At 33.9% G+C, this 19293-nt stretch overlaps 2 protein-coding genes across 4 annotated transcripts in view; one reads left to right on the top strand and one right to left on the bottom strand.

Moving 5' to 3' along the window:
* The window catches only part of sigmar (Tumor necrosis factor alpha-induced protein 8-like protein sigmar), a 279261-nt gene that overhangs the window by 128680 nt on the left and 131288 nt on the right, over positions 1-19293 (bottom strand). The window lies entirely within an intron of this gene.
* Positions 4372-6096, top strand: LOC142237717 (uncharacterized). Its single transcript, XM_075309113.1, has 4 exons — positions 4372-4389; positions 4471-4527; positions 5207-5248; positions 5309-6096. The coding sequence occupies exons 1-4, from the start codon at positions 4372-4374 to the stop codon at positions 6059-6061; spliced, it is 870 nt and encodes a 289-aa protein (XP_075165228.1). The 3' UTR covers positions 6062-6096.

The following is a 19293-nucleotide window of genomic DNA, read 5'->3' as shown; positions in this document are numbered from 1 at the left end:
AGCCCTGAAAACGCAAGTGTCATCATACGCTGAACAGAGTTTGGAGCAATCTTTAACCCATACGGCAATCTGGTGAACCGATATGAACCTTTGTCGGTTGAAAATGATGTTATATCTCTAGATTCTTCATCAAGTTCTATTTGATGAAACCCGGACATTAGATCCAGACATGAATAATACCTGGCACGGCCAAGTTGATCCAGAATGTCCTCGATCCTCGTAGAGGAAATTTATCCGACAATACTTTTTTATTAAGTGTTGTTTTCGGCACAAGAAGAAGTGGGCTATTGTATTCAGATATGGATGGTTCTACCAGCACATCCTTTACTAATTTATTTATCTGTTCATTTATCTCTGCTCTGTGTGTTTGAGGAATTCTATAATTTTTAATATAAACGGGGTCGTGGTCCTTTAGTCTAATTTTCTGCTTATAGAAATTATTTGTTGTTATTGGTTCTGTTTCTAAACCAAAAACATCAGTATATTCAGAACATAGTGAAAGTAAGATATTTTTAAATTCTTTTGGATAATTTTTATCAATTTTTGAAAGAATTTCTTATTTTCTCTCATTTTTTAATGATCTTAGATTTATTACGTCATAATTTGACAAACTTTCAGTTGCAATCACAATGGACTGAATAGTCTAAGTGAGCCTGAATCTTAATCGGGCTGCCACTTTAACCTTTTCAGTTGCAATGCTTTTGATATTAAACATAACATTTTCAGTAGTTTTGTTGAATAAACGAACGAGAGTGTTTTTGGCATCTACAATAGTGCTGGCAATAAAGATTCCTGGTTGAGGTACTTGATTGATTACCAATAACTCTTCTTCGGTTTTTGTTAAATATACTTTTCTAATTACTTCGGACCGAGCCGGTAGCAAAATATTTTGGTTACTGTCTGAAAATGTTATGGGGACTTGAATATTGCAATTGATGTTATCAGGTCTTATAATAAACCAATCATTATTTTCAATGAAATCCAAAATACAGTTATATCATTTAATAAAATCTATTCCCAGAATACCATCGCAAGGTATAGGGAAATTTTCTGGTACAACTTGAAATTCATGAGGTATTAAAATTTTGTTTATCCGAATATCTAACTGTATCGATCCCAACGATTTAATTGTTCCTTGACCAATGCCACTTATAATTGTAGTATTGGTCTGATCTATTTGACGATATTTCCTATTAAATTGTTTTAATAGGGATATGTCAGCACCAGTGTCCACCAAGAATGTAAGAAAGTTGTTCTCAATATTTTCTTTTACTTGTACGAAAATGCTCTGACGTATGTTTACTTTGAAAATTTTGGACTTTTGGACTATTGTTCCCCCAAGGGATGACTCCAGTTTTCCGAATGATTACCTTCGTCAATGACTACTCGTACATTATTATTGTACGAGCCACGACCTCTATAATTACCGCGGTAGCTTTGGCCACGTTTATCGTTATATCTACGGGCTTGATTGTAACCCCGCCCACGGCTATTTCCTTGTCCAAGCCAATTTGTGTTATAATACCTTACGTCGCTTACTGATGAAGATGATACCGCATCATTCATATTACTAAAGTTGCCTGCATCCATTATGAGGCGAACCCTTTCGTTTGACGCATTTTTCGTCAAAGGTCGCATACTTTTCTGCCAGTTCTTGGGATAAACCATCAGATATGTATGCTGCAGAGAGAGCCTTTGTGAGTTCCTCCAGTTCACATACAAACATATTTGCCGATTTGTTCCCTTCATTCATAATTTGTTCCCTTTACATTCATAATTTTTTGCAGATAGAACTTCAGTCGACTGGCCTTTTACGGCAGATTTTAGCCGAGTGGCAATATCCCTTATTGAAGACTCATTAGATATCAGGCTTCTAGCAGTGCCTTTCAGTTTTGTCCTAATGAGACTTACTGCAATGGTCTCATGGGAGTCCTTTATGGATTCCACCAAATACAACGAGTCTATGAAGGGTTGTAAGTTTTCGGGTTTTCCATCGAAGTCGGGAATAATCTTCGATATTAATCCAAGAAACTCGGAAATTGTTTGAGACATTTTACCGATATCTTCTGATGAGTTTGATTTTAATTCTTGAATAAGGTCGCTATACAGGATTTCTTCGTGAAGCGTAAGAGGAATATCTATGTTAATGTTTTTTCGAGACAAAACATTAACCAGCTTATCACGAACATCAGAGAAAAAACAGTCAGCAGCTGATTTATGCGCCTGAGTAAGCCTAGAATAATGTACGTTTAGTAATACACGAATTTTCTCGAGACAATCAAACAAGACTTCTACGTGTTTGGCTATAGTTTCATCTTTAGTGGGTCGGTCATTATTGAGGCATTTATACGATTTATCAAAAATTTCCTTTAAGAATCTCAACTTTGTTAAAATATCCTGCCATTCCATTTGTAAGAGAAATATACGCGGGGGAATTGGGAATAAAAATATTAACGGAAAAATGAAAACTAAATTTCTAAATTATTTTCTATCGTATAACAAATTGAGACAAAAAGGAAAAATTTATATTTCGGCTATTGTTGATATTTTTTGACTCTTTAGTGCCCATTTTATAACGAACATATACAATTGTTTTGATTTTTTTTAATTTTGTTTTGTGGATATTCTTTAGTAATATGTTATAATTGAAGTATATTTATTCACTTCATATGCAATTGTTTAAAATTGGTTTTTGTTTGATTTTTTTTATATTCTTTAGTAATATGTAATAATTAAAATATATTTTGTCACTTTATATGCAATTGTTATGAAATTTGTTTTTGTTTGATTTTTTTTTTTATATTCTTTAGTAATATGCAACAATAAAAGCATTTTTAGTCACTTCAATTTTCTGCTGCATCATATTTTCCTTCCACTTATATACTTCTCCAGATTTATTGGACTTCTCTTTCTTTATTTCAGATTTTAGAGATTGCACCTTATTTTCCAAACCATTGATGTTTTCCAAAGGCTGTATGTTTGCTTGTACGTTCTCTTCCTTTAATTCTTTATGCTTACTTAGTAAGAGTTTTTGGGCTTGCTCCAATTTTTCGTTGGTCATTTGTACTTCACTTGTCACGGTCGCCATATGGTATTTAAAATAAAAACACGTAATTTGTCAGAGATTTTGATGCACTCTCTAGTGCAGTCTCCTCTTTATTAATTAACCAAAAAACAATTTACTTATCAACTATCCCTAAGTTATAGTTAGGGGTGCACACCTGTGAATATGCCTTGTCAGCATATTCACACGGTTGCACATAGCGGGTGTGCATATGCGTGAATCGAGTTAAACTCGTAGACGTCTGGCTTATGCATATGCGTGAGTCTAGTTACTGTAGACGTCTGGCATATGCACACTACATTTTCAATTATATTTCCTTTTATGTACCGATGAACAACTTTTTGGACGGTTGATTTGGTTGATTTAACCTATTTCGGAATATGATTTGCCCATTTCATGGTTATTAATTTATTTTTCTAGACATTTTAAAAACACGCTTGTTTCAACTTGGCGCACAAAAAAATGCTTTTGTAAATATGGAAATTACAGATATTATTTCAAAAGAGAATATGAATATTTTTTAGCCACAAAACAAACCTACGATCCAAATTTTAGTCAAATGAATAATTAATCTGAGCGCTCCTTTGCGGTTTATGTTTCAAACTCTTATTTTGAAAATTTTGGGTATATACCCATACCAGGATTTTACTTCTTAAAATTTTTGAAGCCCACTTATTGGTTAACAATTTTTTGTTTTTTATACCCTTCACCATTACTATGGTACGCGGTATAATAATATGTAACGCCAAGGAGGACCCGTCTGAGACCCATAGTTTAGTGTATCGATTGTATTAGAATTGAATTCGATTTAGCGATGTTCGTCTATCTGTTTGTGTATTTTTGTGTGTAAAGTACAGCTCGCAGTTTAAGTCCACTCGTCCTCAGATTTGTCATAGGGTCTTTCTTCAGCTCAAAGATACCTCAATACCTATTGATTTCGGAAAAATCGGTTCAGATAGCTGCCACATACATTTATCACTGATCTACTTTTGAGTCCTGTAAAAGTTACCTATACGGTTCAGATTTAGATATAGCTCCCAATTTAGCCCGATTTAGATTCATATCACGACCAGAGGCCTAAGTTTCATTCCTATTTACTTGAAATTTTGCAATGAGAGTAGAATTAACATTTTAGCAATGTGTGCCAAATTAAAATCGGTTAATATTTAAATATATAGCTAAATCTTTAGTAATGTGAGCATAATCAGATATATCTATTGTAACGAGCCAGTTGCTCGTACATATTATTCCTACTTTTTATTTAAATGATTTATACGGATACCACACTTTTTTAATTGCTGTGAGCCATGGTATCCATTACAGCCGTAATCATTTTATTTATTTTGGATTTAATCAATTTATATAAATACCACATTTTCCCCCTTTGTACTACTGTATCCATTTAGTCGCTGCGGGCCACGGTAACCATTGCAACCGTAGTCATTGACTGGCATGGAGTACAAGTAGTACAAAGGAAACATGTTTTCCATCATCAACATCGTTAAAGTTACATGTTGATAATTCTCATTGGGTTGATGACTCAACCTACTTAAGAATGTGGGTTTTCGTCGGCAGTGGGATGAATCAACCGAGGCTTGACGAACAGTAAAGCGAGTGGCAACGACCGCTGCCGAAAGCAACAACCGATTCATCTTAACGCGGTTCGTCCGCTTACGCGATTCGTTCGCACAGTAGAGTAGAACTCCCGACTACTTGTCTCCTATCCTTTCCCTTTTCCCCCTCTCTATACTAACCCTTCCCTTAACGCGGTTCGTCCGCTTACGCGATTCGTTCGCTTACGCAGTTCGTCTGCTTACGCGGTTCGTCCGCTTACGCGATTCGTTCGCTTACGCGATTAGTTCGCTTACGCGATTCGTCCGCTTACGCGGTTCGTCCGCTTACGCGATTCGTTCGCTTACGCGGTTCGTCCGCTTACGCGGTTCGTCCGCTTACGCGATTCGTTCGCTTACGCGATTAGTTCGCTTACGCGGTTCGTCCGCTTACGCGATTCGTTCGCTTACGCAGTTCGACTGCTTACGCGGTTCGTCCGCTTACGCGATTCGTTCGCTTACGCGATTAGTTCGCTTACGCGGTTCGTCCGCATCAACCAGTTGTATTCCCCTGTCCCTCTTTTTGTTACAGAAACCGGCGGGAGCTCCATCGGCCGTCACCATCATCATCCTCGTATACGAGCACCGCCGGCCCGACTCCACTGTCATCTTCGTGCACGAACACCACCATTAGCATCAACCCGACATCATCATTATCTCAGTACACGAACACCGTCGACCCGACCCCACCATCATCACCGAACCCGAACCAATCATCGTCGTCGGCCCGACACCATCGTCATCCCAGTACACGAACACTGTCGGCCCGACCCCACCGTCGTCATCGTACACGAACATCATAAACCCGACATCATCGTCATCTCAGTACACGAACACTGTCGACCCGACTCCACCGTCGTCATCGTACACGAGCAGCATCAACCCGACATCATCGTTATCTCAGTACACGAACACTGTCGACCCGACCCCACCATCATCACCGAACCCGAATCAATCATCGTCGTCGGCCCGACACCATCGTCATCCCAGTACACGAACACTGTCGGCCCGACCCCACCGTCGTCACCTCACACGATCAACATCGGCACGACCCCACCGTCATCTTCGTGCCCGAACAACACCAGCCCGATACCACCGTCATCACCGCACACGATCAACGTCGGCCCAATATCATCGTCACTACCGCACACGAACATCATTGGCTCTACCCACACCGTCATCAACGTACACGAACACCGCCGGCCCGACACCATCGTCAACTTCGTATACGAACACCGTCTGCCCAATATCGTCACACCAGCCAATTCATCGGCCCTGTTCATCATCGTTGCCAGTCAACTCGCCGTCAAGCAATATCGCCCACTCACCATCCCGCGCTGCACGAGTCTTCGTCATCGTCCGAACCGACCCAGCTCACCACTCATAGTCAGAACCCCACCAGCCATCGTCACCCCCCTTCAGCCCAATCATTGCCCTTACCCACGATTGTATTGGATATAAACAAGAATTATCAATAAAACCTCATAAAAGTATATAAGTAGTGTGTTATTATTTAAGGTTTGTGGATCCTTAAAAGACAACCCTGGACGGCCACTGGCCTACCTCAGCCCACGAAGAAAACCACGTTACACTATGTAGTAGTTGATGTGTTCGACAGCTACCAAGTGATGCCATGAAGTTTTTTGAAAATTCCCTACGCAGCTACAAAAATTCCCTTTTTTTCTACGCCCAAAAATTTTTTCCCTACATTTTTCGCTACGGTAAAAAATTGACTAAATTCAAACAAATATGGCAAGAAAATAACAAATATTTCTTTAAAATTAATAGTCAGGGACTATATCCTTCAATAAAGGGACCAAATGTGCAATAATATTAATACTGACATTTTTAATCGGATTTCAAACTTTGCAACATCATTGCTCATTTTTAATACTACCAACATTTTTCTTGTGGACTTTAAAGGCCTCGTGTTTCTTCAGGTCAGATGTTCCACAATTTCTAGTCAATCCTTAATTCAACAGTGAGCCAATTTGCACAAAAAGGTTGTTTTCCTAAATTTTCTGGAATGGTTTTTGTATGTTAGATGACATTTTTTTTAATTAAAAACTCTTATGAATGTAATTTGCCCATATATAAACAGGGTAAAACAGTTATTTAAAGATATTCCGGAATAAATATTCTACATTTATATAAGCGAACCGCAAATGCACTGCTGAAGTGATCTTTGTATTAGAAAATATTGGGAAACACCAAGTTGGGGAAGCCATCACCTGTTTATGTACCTAAATGGAAGCGTTCATTCCTGCAAAAGTAAATCTACTTCATGTAATTAAATACCAATGCAAAACAATCTTGTAACGATACCGCTGACCTTTTCTAAATAATATCATTACAATAACATCGTTGAAGGGGAATTACGTATTCAATTAGTTGATGCCTTGACTACCATATATTTTGGATCTTATAATATTTTAAATATTAAGCAAAAGTACTCTTGTTGTTGCAAAATATAGTAAAATCTGAAAATTGGAAAAATTTCCCTACATTTGTATAAAAAATGAAAAATCTGTCCTTTTTTCCCTACAGTTGTAATTTTAGGAAAAAATCCGTACAAAAAAGGATTTTTCCATACGCATGGCATCACTGTAGCTACCAGATGAATGACCAGATGGTCGTAGAACATTCTAGCGTTGCCATTGAATATTCCAAACCGTCATATTTAGTGTATATAAGGAGCGCACACATGGTGCTACCAAGTCAGTCGAAAATCTATCCGCGAATTAACGTCAATTGTGTGAATGAATTATATAATTAAGTAGAGAAACTTTTAAGCAGTGTTTGAATTTTGCTCAAAAATGAGCTGAAAAAACATAAAACGCTTTTTATGTTTTTAAAAAGAGCGAAGCGACATGACAGTTCCAATGAAATGAGCAGCTCTTTTCAAAAACTCGTAGAACTTCTCTAAGTGGTTTCACTGCAATGTGGAACGCCGTTCGGACTCGGCTATAAAAAGGAGGTCCCTTGTCATTGAGCTTAACATGGAATCGGGCAGCACTCAGTGATAAGAGAGAAGTTCACCAATGTGGTATCACAATGGACTGAATAGTCTAAGTGAGCCTGATACATCGGGCTGCCACCTAACCTAACCTAACCTAACCTTTGTTGGCAGAGTCCTTCAGTTTTGCTATGACAAGACTGCATCTTCTTCTCTATTATCTTTCTTTTGTATACATAACTGAGATGCCATATTGCAAATTTTAAACAATTTTCTAGGGAAACAATAGGAAATAAAAATATGCAAATGTGTGGATAATAAAAAAAAATATGAAAGTATGTGAAAAAGTTTAACAAAATTCAGAATAATCTCCATATTTATGAAATTTAACGTAAACCTAAATCTACTGTTGTCATACAAATTCATTCGATAAACTTCAGTAAATTGTTGTGTATATGAGCATAAATGTAGAGCGTCCCGGAAAGCGGTTATCACTCCATTGTAGAATCAACTAAGTCCCATTAAAAGAAAAAGGTTTCAAAACAATCAAGAATTCGTGGCATATCCTTAACAACGGACTCTCGATTTTGTTGAAATAGTATGTGATGTTGACACTTACATATAAAATTTACAAAAGCTTTAAAATAACGGACATTAACAAAAATTTTGCCTGCAAAGAAATTTTTGGAAAAACAGCAATTTGCCGTACAAAAATGGATATTGATAACAGGTTGGCTGATAAGTCCCCGGTCTGACACATAGATCGCATCGCTAGTATTAAATGCATATTATTTTTATATAGTACCAACCTTTAAATGATTCGTGTCAAAATTTGACGTCTGTAAGTCAATTAGTTTGAGAGAGCTTCTTTTGTGAAGCAACTTTTGTTATTGTGAAATAAAAAAATGGAAAAAAGGAATTTCGTGTTTTGACAAAATACTGTTTTCTGAAGGAAAAAAATACGGTGGAAGCAAAAACTTGGCTTGATAATGAGTTTCCGGACTCTGCCCCAGGGAAATCAACAATAATTGATTGGTATGTAAAATTCAAGCGTGGTGAAATGAGCACAGAGGACGATGAACGCAGTGGACGCCCGAAAGAGGTGGTTACCGACGAAAACATCAACAAAATCCACAAAATGATTTTGAATGACCGTAAAATGAAGTTGATCGAGATAGCAGAGGCCTTAAAGATATCCAGGGAACGTGTTGGTCGTATCATTCATCAATATTTGGATATGCGGAAGCTCTGTGCAAAATGGGTGCCGCGCGAGCTCACATTTGACCAAAAACAACAACGTGTTGATGATTCTGAGCGGTGTTTGCAGCTGTTAACTCGTAATACACCCCGAGTTTCTCCGTCGATATGTGACAATGGATGAAACATGGCTCCATCACTACACTCCTGAGTCCAATCGACAGTCGGCTGAGTGGACAGCGACCGGTGAACCGTCTCCGAAACGTGGAAAGAATCAAAAGTCCGCTGGCAAAGTAATGGCCTCTGTTTTTTGGGATGCGCATGGAATAATTTTTATCGATTATCTTGAGAAGGGAAAAACCATCAACAGTGACTATTATATGGCGTTATTGGAGCGTTTGAAGGTCGAAAACGCGGCAAAACGGCCCCCATATGAAGAAGAAAAAAGTGTTGTTCCACTAAGACAACGCACCGTGCCACAAGTCATTGAGAAATTTGAATAAAATTTTGGGAAAAAATTGATGAAAATATTTTATAAACATTACATTACTTCTTTATAACTTCGTCATCAAATTTTATGAACGTTTTCATATATTTGAAAATCAATTTTGATGAAAAATGATGGAAATTTTTCATAAATATTTCATCGATTCATAAAAACATTTCATAACTTCATGGAAATGTTTGATCAAACCAATTTCAAAAAAGAATTGATGAAAATGTTCATTAATTATATGAAATTTGAAATATATTTGAAGAAAATTTTTAAACAAAAAATGATGAAAATGTTTCATAAACTTTTCATTATTTCTTCATCACTTCGTCATCAAATCTGATGAAATTTTCATACATTTGAAAAACTGTTTTGATGAAAAAATGATGAAAATGTTTCATAAGCATTTCATTACCTTTTCATAACTTTTTGGAAATGTGTCGTCAACCAAATTTCACAAAATTTGATGAAAATGTGTATCAAATATATGAAATTTAGAATTAAAGACAATTTCATCAATTTAGATGAAAGTTTCATAACATATGCCTTTTTTGTTATTTTGCAATACTCTCGAAATTGTGACGAAATTTTCTTCATTTTGATGAAATATTCATCAATTTTTATGAAATCGTCATTAATTTTGACGATTTTCATAAGATTTCGTTAAATTGAAGAAAATTTAATCAATTCTGAAGAAAGTTTCTTTCTTTAATTTGATGAAAATTTCTTCAATTTTCAGAATACAAAACAAAACATAAAACAATGGAAAAAAGTGGTGATACAAATAAAAATTGGGATGTGAACAATGGAGAATACATCGAGTATTTAGAAAATGGAAATAGTGCAAAATATGCAATTTACAGTGGAAGTGGCCGTGAAAAATTAAAATATTAAAATCAAATGTTCTAGAATTTTTACGGGTTTATATGGAAAAGAGAATTTGTGCCGAAAAGAAGCACCAAGTATTCACTAAAGGCGATTAAATTAATCATAGAACACTCTTTTGATGCATTCCGTGATTTTGGAAACAATTTGAGTGGATACTTATATGCAGAATTTTGCGTTTGAAGGGCTTTTAAAAGTGAACACCTGAATAAAATAAAATTTTAGAGATGTATCCCAAAGAAAGACTGACCTACTACCGTACCGAACGCGGTGGCAAAATGTTGGATCCACTGCGCATATTAATTATTATATAGATTTATCGATAAGTGCAATGTTTCATTAACTGCCAAGTTGTTTTTATTCATTATGCTTTATGTTACATTTGTCTTTTTACCGCCTAAATTTGTTGTTATATTTGTCATTTCATTCATTCATGTTCATTCAATAAAATCACACTACTTGCTTGTTATATTTGTTTAAACGAAATCACATATCTTTTTCTCAGGTTCGATTTGCAACAAAGGTTATGGGCCCAGAATCACGTTGGGAACCCGTTGCGTAATCCAGTTAACAAAAATTAAGACTTTGGAATAATAGTTGTTAAATAAAAAATTTAATTAAAAAAAATTAGTTAAAATTTAAAAGGAAAAATCAAATAAAAAAGGCGGAGAAAAATGAGTTCTAATTTTAAGATTGAAAAGTTAAGTTCTGAAAATTATGCATCGTGGTCTGTTCAGATGCGGAGTTTCTTGATAACTCAAGACTACTGGGAAGTCATCGATTCCTTTCTGAGTCTGTCTGCAACAGCTGAAGAAAAGGAGGCATGGAAGGTTACAGATAGTAAAGCTTTAGCCACGCTTTTTTTGTCGGTACGTCCATCAGAATTGATCCACATCAAAGCTTGCAAATCTGTGAAAAACGCTTGGATAAAATTGGAGAAGGTTTACAAAGGAAAAGATCCAGCAAGAAAAGTACATTTGTTTAAACAATTTGTGCGATTTAAATTTCAACATGGTGAAAAGTATGCTCCTCAGATTAATAATTTTTGTTCTTTGGCAGACGATTTAAAAGATGTAGACGTAAAAATTCCTGATGAATTACTAAGTATATTTTTACTGTGTAGTCTACCATCGGAATTAGAAAATTTCGTAGTTGCCATCGAAAGTCGAGATATTCTACCCACTCTCGAAGTGCTAAAAAATAAAATTTTGGAGGAAGAGCAAAGGAGACTGGAAAAAGGTGATAATGTCGGTGATCATGTATTTGGAATGCGTAGTAAAGAAAATAAATATGAGAAGAAAAAATCCATCGCCAAAAATGAGCCAGATAAGTATAAAAATGTCAAATGTTATAATTGTGGAAGGAGAGGCCACATTAAGTCAGAGTGCAAGTTCCAATTTAAAAGAGACAATTCTGCTATGTGTGTCATGAATGCAGCAATTTCTCAATCAAATCTTTCAAATTGGATATTGGACAGTGGTGCATCATCCCACGTTTGTCGAAATAAACGTTTATTTGTAGGTATGAAAGAATACCACGACGATGTCATGCTAGCATCTGGTGAAAATTTTAAAGTTCAAGCCATTGGAGATGTAAATATAAAGTTTTGGAACAAATCTTATAAGCTTAAAAATGTTTTGTATGTACCTCAATTTAAATCTAACTTTCTTTCAGTTAGAAAAATGACTGAACATGGTTTTACCGTAAAATTTTCAAAGGGAAAGGCCGAAATATTTGACCGATATAATAAATTTCAATTTAATGCTCATCTTATGGATGGTTTATATCAAATAAAATCCAAAAATGAATACGCTATGTTGACGACCGAAACTCAAAAGGAAAATCTTTGGCATAAACGATTTGGACATTTAAATTACAATGATTTGAAGAAATTGGAAAACGAAAAAATGGTTCGTGGTTTACAAGGTCATTTTGAAAATCCTATTGATTGTGTTACATGCTCATTATGCAAACTTTTGGATGTAAAGCTGTAGGTCTTGACAAAAGTCCCGGACGATGGAAATTGGACACAAAAGGTAACATATTTGTATTTGTTAGATATGAGCCACATACTAAAGGCTACAGATTATTTAATTTGGAAACGAGAAAATTAATTATCTCCCGTGATGTAAAATTTTTTGAAAATGAATTTGAAAACAATGGATCTGAAAATGATGAATATGGAAATATTTTGGAATTTGTTTGTATGGGCAATAATAATGAAAATATGAATGAAAACCCAATCGAAATCGAAAACATAACCGAAGAACCGGTTACATCATACAATGATTACGATGAGCCAATGCCACAAATTGTTCAGCCACTATCAAACAACCACGTTGCAAATGATTCATTCATAAACAATTCATTGACAAACAATACAGAGAGCAATGATATCATTGAAAATGACTCTCTTTATGAAGAGAATGCCAATGAGAATGGAAAGAGAAAGAGAGGCAGACCAGCTATCATTAGGACAGGTGTTGTTGGGAGACCACGAAAAAAATACAACACTGGTACAAGCATTCAAGAAATTGATGTTATTAAAGAGTTTGATGCTGAACCAAAAACAATTTCTGAAGCTATGAGCACCAGTGAGTGGGAGAGATGGAAGTTGGCAATGAAGTCCGAATACGACACTCTACAGCGTAATGATACCTGGGAATTAGTACAAAAACCAAAAGATTCTAATGTTATAGGTTGTAAATGGGTATTTACCAGAAAACGTTTAGCTGATGGAACTATAGAAAAATATAAAGCACGTTTGGTTGCACAAGGCTGTTTTCAGCGACAAAATTTGGACTACTCTGAAACTTATGCTCCAGTCATTCGTCAACCTACGATTCGACTTATACTTGCATTAGCGGTTCGCTACAAATTGTTGGTCAAACACGTTGATGTAGTCTCAGCATATCTCAATGGAGAGCTTGAAAACGATGTTTACATGAAACAACCTGAGATGTTTATTGTAAGAGGAGAAGAAAGCAAGGTATGTAAACTGAAAAAATCACTTTATGGTCTCAAGCAAGCTGGACGACAGTGGAACCATAAAATAAATGAAATTTTGGTAAAAATGGATTTTCGACAATGTAACCGATAGTTGCGTTTTCATTAAGAGAAATGATAAAGAAGTAAATATAATTGCTCTATATGTCGACGACATTTTATTAGCCTGTAGTTCGAGTACATCGATGGATGAAATTCTTCAGAATTTATCTCAACATATTGAAGTAATTGATCGAGGTCCCGTTGACTATTATCTTGGAATGGAGATTGAGAGGCATGATCCTAGAGGAAAAATTGAAATTCATCAAAACAGTTTTTTAAATGAAATGTTAGCACAATGGAATATGGATAATTGTAAGCCGTCAAGTACTCCAATACCTCCAGGTACTATTTTAAAGAAATGCGAAGATGAAAATTGCAATGAAATTGTGGATTCGAAAAGTTATCAATCACTCATTGTCAGATATAGCTCACACAATTTCTAAGTTATCACAGTTTAATTCACATCCTCTTCGTGAGCACATGACTGCTGCAAAACATGTATTTCGATATTTAAAAGCACACAAATTTAGTCTAACGTTTAATGGTGCAGATGGTTTATGTTGTTTTTCTGATGCAGATTGGGGATCCAATGCTATTGATCGTAAATCTTATAGTGGATATGTTCTATTCTTCGCATGTGGTCCAATAGCATGGGAGTCCAAGAAACAAGACGTAGTTGCTTTAAGTTCGATGGAAGCAGAGTACATCGCTATGTCTCAAGCTCCCAGCAAAAACTCTCATTACCCGGTAATCTTGTAGGTAAGCCTATTTAAAAATTAATAACCACTTATTAATTGGCATCGCTTCGGATTACATTTACATACGCATGTCCTAGAAGGAAAGTACTTCTCCCCAGGCATACTTTCGGCCATAAAATAAGTAGTGCATTTAAAGCATATAATCACCTAATATGTAATGACTTATTCGTAGATACACCAAACCTTGCAAAATAGCCACTTATTGTCTCAGGCAACCAAATCTCGAAAATATTGATTTCTATCGCCGATTACAATGAATCAAAATATGGCGAGTGATGCTGTAATAGAAGAACTACTTGAATAGAAACGAATATTGTATAAATAAACAAAAAATCTAATAAATAATCTAAATAAGATGCAAATTAATTTCACACTTAAAATAGAAATAAATGTAGGTTGTTTAAGGGAATTGGATTCGTGAATTACGTTATAATATATCCAATAGCCAATTCACATAAGGTTCAAAATCTACTAAAAGTGGATTTTAAGTCCCTTTTTTATAAGGCAAATGGCATTTGAAATTTAGTTTAAGCGCATTTTGGAAGTGTAATGTGAATGAGGTATAAGAAAGCATTTATTTAAAACATAATATGACAATGTCATTAAACACAATTATTATGAAATATTTGTGATAAAAAATTCTTAACGGAACAATTTTCAGAATTACCGTTACATTACATTTTCTTTTTGATATTTTATGTAAGTGCTCGATTATGTGAATAATTATACCTAATGGTACCATCATTTATTCTATTTTATTAATTCGTTAACTACAACTGCCTAAAAATTTGAGAATAACAATTCGAAAATTACCGAGAAGTAATTTTATTTTTGTCATTACAAGTTAGTCATTATAACTCGCCGCAATGTAATGCAACGTGTAATGACAGCTTTACTCCTGGTAATGCCAATTGTAATGAGATGTGGTTACCTAGTTTTTGCTGGGCTGCTAAAGAAATCTCTTTTCATCGAAGTTTGTTGGTGGAATTGGAACTCGAAGATATAAGAAGCCTACAACTTTGTACTGTGACAATCAAGGTGCTCAATATTTAACGAAAAGCCATATAACGTTAAAGCGGAGTAAACATAAAGATATTAGATTTCATTATATCAAAGAAAAGTATAACTTAAATGAAATATGTTTGTCATATGTACCATCTGATAGGAATATTGCTGATATTTTTACAAAGTCGCTACTGAAACAAACTCATGAAAAAATTTGTAAATTGTTAAAATTAGAATTTGGAAATTGTTTATATTTTTGAATATTGTAAATATGTATATATACTTGCTAAAGGAGTTGTTTGTTAGATCCACTGTGCATATTAATTATTATATAGATTTATCGATAAGTGCAATGTTTAATTAACTGTCAAGTTGTTTTTATTCATTATGCTTTATGTTACATTTGTCTTTTTACCGCCTAAATTTGTTGTTATATTTGTCATTTCATTCATTCATGTTCATTCAATAAAATCACACCACTTGCTTGTTATATTTGTTTAAACGAAGTCACGTGTCTTTTTCTCCGGTTCGATTTGCAACAGAAAATCTATGCCAACACCCAGGAAAAAAGTGTCTTCGAAACTAAAGGAAAAAATGTTAATCAATTTAGTTTAGCCATTTTATTTCCATTGAGTTAAATTTTTGTGTGAAATAATAAAATTTACTTGTTTCAGTAAAAAAATCCTAAACTGAAAGCAGTTATGAATAGTTCATTAACTAGAATAAGGCATGGCATTTTACTAATACTGTTTTCTTCGCTGGGTATAAGAATTTACTACTGCAAAAGAAAATTTTAGTCACTGATAACAAATCATTCGTAAAAATGAACAAAAACCGAACTAAAACCAAGTTTCCTCAAATTTAGTAAGATTTCTTATAAAATGGTAATTCTGACTTCCTTTATTATAGAAAGCTTATCATACATACGAATAACACTTGACATAGAACAATATATTAGTTCATTCGTACTTAGAAGTATTCAATCCTTTCAAAACTTAAAGAAACACACTTGTTAGAATATAGGAAAATTTCCTACATTTCTTTTATCTACCTGTAATCGATACCTGCCATGTCATAGTTGGAATCGCGTTGTTATGGTATACGGAGAGATTCTTACAAAATAATATAATAAAAAACAAATAAAATATTTAAATATTTGTTATTTTAAATTAGTGAGAAAAATGTTCGTTTTTTTGAAAATTGGTTTATAAAAACAGAAAACACCAGCAGAATAACAACCCTTTCATTCGACTTCATTTTGGAATCTTCAATTATGAGGTAATATTCTGTGACGCTAACCTTTTGTGAAAAAATTGGTTTAGGATTTTTTTGTTTATATTTGTAGGTATTGAAATTGTAAAAGGTGGGCAAAATTGCTAGGCAGCGACTTATTCAAAGTGAAAGGTACTATGTTAGAAGAAGAAAAAAATGTGTTTTAATATTTCAAGGCCAGTCGATGCTGTTGATTCTAAATAAATATATTTAATATATTAATAAAACATGTCTTTTATTGAAGAAAAAATTGCCTATATAAATACATAAAATTGTATTTAAAAACGAAGGTAAGCAGTTCTAAATTTGAAGTAAAAAGTTTACCACAAATATGTAAGATTTGTTCAAATGAATGAAAAAAGTTAAATAAAATCATTCCATATATGAATTCAATTCAGTTAAATTTTTTCATTCTGTAGTATCGTGGTACATAAATATAGGAAAATGTTAACTAATATATGGAATGCATTCTACCTAATTTCTACGAAAATCCCATCGTTCAAACAAATAAAAATGTCTTTGGCGCTATACGAAGTTTAACTTTCTTCACAATGAGTTCATTTTAACTTAAAGAAGGGGTCACTTTTTCTGGGTGAAGTTTCACAGCTCTAAAAGACTTTCACGTTTCGTTTTAAAGGAGAGTAATACGAACATGGTGAAAGCTGAAAGAAAAATATCGAAAATTGAGTTTCGTAAGTCAATTGATGTGTTCATTTCATTTTCTATTATTTTTTAGATCCAGAAGAAGACGCCCAAACGGCGCCTGTTCACAATTTCGCCTCGAACAGATTTTTTAAGAAGAATATAAATATTTAATATTATTATATTTTATTAATTAAATTATATTAATTAATTAAATTTATATTAATTTACACTGAAAAAAAGCATGCCAGGTTCCAAAGATTTTGTCTTTACTTTAAAAATGTTGGTATTGATTCTGTTCAAAACAAATATCCTTTGAACATTGGATCTATGAGGGGTTCTAATCAAAACAAATGCATATGGAACAAATACGTCCTATGTACCTAACTATCAATAATCTCCAGCATAGTGCTTATATTTAAGTTTATTGCTTTCTCTTTCCTTCAATAAAGAGCTATCCCCCACCAGTTGTAAGAAGCTCTTTTGAATTAGGTCCTAAAAACAATTTAAAAAATAAAATAAATTATTTAATCACACCCAGAAAAAAGTGACCCCTTCTTTAAGTTAAAATGAACTCATTGTGAAGAAAGTTGAACTTCGTATAGCGCCAAAGACATTTTTATTTGTTTGAACGATGTGATTTTCGTAGAAATTAGGTATAAGGCACTCCATATATTAGTTAACATTTTCCTATATTTATGTACCACTATACTGCAGAATGAAAAAATTTAACTGATTTGAATTCATATATGGAATGATTTCATTGAAATTTTTTCATTCATTTGGACAAATCTTACATATTTGTGGTAAAACTTTTATTTCATAATTAGAACTGCTTACCTTCGTTTTTAAATACAATTTTATTTATTTATATAAGCAATTTTATCTTCAATAAAAGACATGTTTTATTCATATATTGAATATATTTATTAGTAATCAACAGCTTCGGCTGTCCTTGAAATATTAGTTTATTATTGCACTATTTCCAATTTCCATGTGATATTATCAACTGTAAAACGCACTTTTTCTTGTTCTTCTTGTACTTTTCACTTTTATTAAGTTAACGATTTTGTCCTCCTTTTGCAATTTCAATACCTACAAATATAAAAAATCATAAACCATTTTTGTTACAAAAGGTTAGCGTCACTGAATATTACCTGATAATTGAAGATTCCAAAATGAAGATAAATGAAAGTGTTGTTATTCTGCTGGTGTTTTCTTTCTTTATACACCACCACGAACATTGATAGATTTGTTTTCAAAAAACGAAAATTATTTAAAATAACAAATATTTTATATATTTTATTTGTTATTTATTATATTATTTTACCATATTATTTTTTAACAATCTCTCCGTATACCACAACAACGCGATTCCAACTAAAAAACAACCCACGCGCAAACATATCGATTACACCCACGCGCAAACGCATCGATTACGATGACAGGTATCGATTACAGGTAGACAATATAAATATAGGAAAATTTCCTATATTCTAACAAGTGTGTTTCCTTAAGTTTTGAAAGGATTGCATACTTCTTAGTACGAATGAACTAAAATATTTTTCTATGCCAAGTGTTGTTCGTATGTATGAAAAACTTTCTATTACAAAGGAAGTCGCAATTATCATTTTATAAGAAATTTTACTAATTTTGAGGAAACTTGGTTTTAGTTCGGATTTTGTTTATTTTTACGAATGCTTTGTTATCGGTGAATAAAATGTTCTTGTTCAGTAGTAAATTCTTATACCCAGCGAAGAAAACTGTATGAGTAAAATTCCATGCCTTATTCTAGTTAATGAACTATTCCTAACTGCTTACAGTTTAGGATTTTTTTACTGAAACAAGTAAATTTTATTATTTCTCACAAAAATTTACCTTAATGGTAATAAAATGGGTAAACCATATTAATGAACATTTTTTCCTTTAGTTTCGAAGGCAGTTTTTTCTGGGTGCACTGGAAGAAAAAAATTATTTCGGTGAGAAAGCGTTCTCGTGGCTTAGACAACGAGAAGAAATATAAAATAAAATATAATCAGCAACGCCACATCGAGCGGATAATTTGAAAACGACATTGTTGCTGAAACACATAAAAGGAAATAAATCCTTATAACAATGATTATTGGTTCATATTACAAACTGAGATTTCTCCCATAAGAGGCAAGAAACTCAGTTGAACCAAAAACCCTTGAAGAGTACAATTCAAGGGGAAAGGCGTCTTCACGGCCAAACAGTGAATAAGGCGTATTCCAAGGATAAACATTGGAATTTAGTTAAAAAGCGTATGTCGCGGTTTAGACAGCGACAAAATAAATAAAAAATATTAAAAGACAAAATAAATAAAAAGTATAAAACGTATGTCG

This window comes from Haematobia irritans, chromosome 5 (genome assembly GCF_050003625.1).
Source record: "Haematobia irritans isolate KBUSLIRL chromosome 5, ASM5000362v1, whole genome shotgun sequence".
NCBI classification, from domain to species: domain Eukaryota; kingdom Metazoa; phylum Arthropoda; class Insecta; order Diptera; family Muscidae; genus Haematobia; species Haematobia irritans.
This window is presented reverse-complemented; position numbering and strand designations above follow the sequence as displayed.

What these genes read in the sequence shown, in the direction of transcription:
- LOC142237717 (XM_075309113.1), top strand. An exon ending in TTGACTGGCATGGAGTACAA is followed by an intron (nt 4,528 to 5,206) that starts GTAGTACAAAGG and finishes TTTTTGTTACAG; the next exon opens with AAACCGGCGGGAGCTCCATC. An exon ending in CCGTCACCATCATCATCCTC is followed by an intron (nt 5,249 to 5,308) that starts GTATACGAGCAC and finishes CACCACCATTAG; the next exon opens with CATCAACCCGACATCATCAT.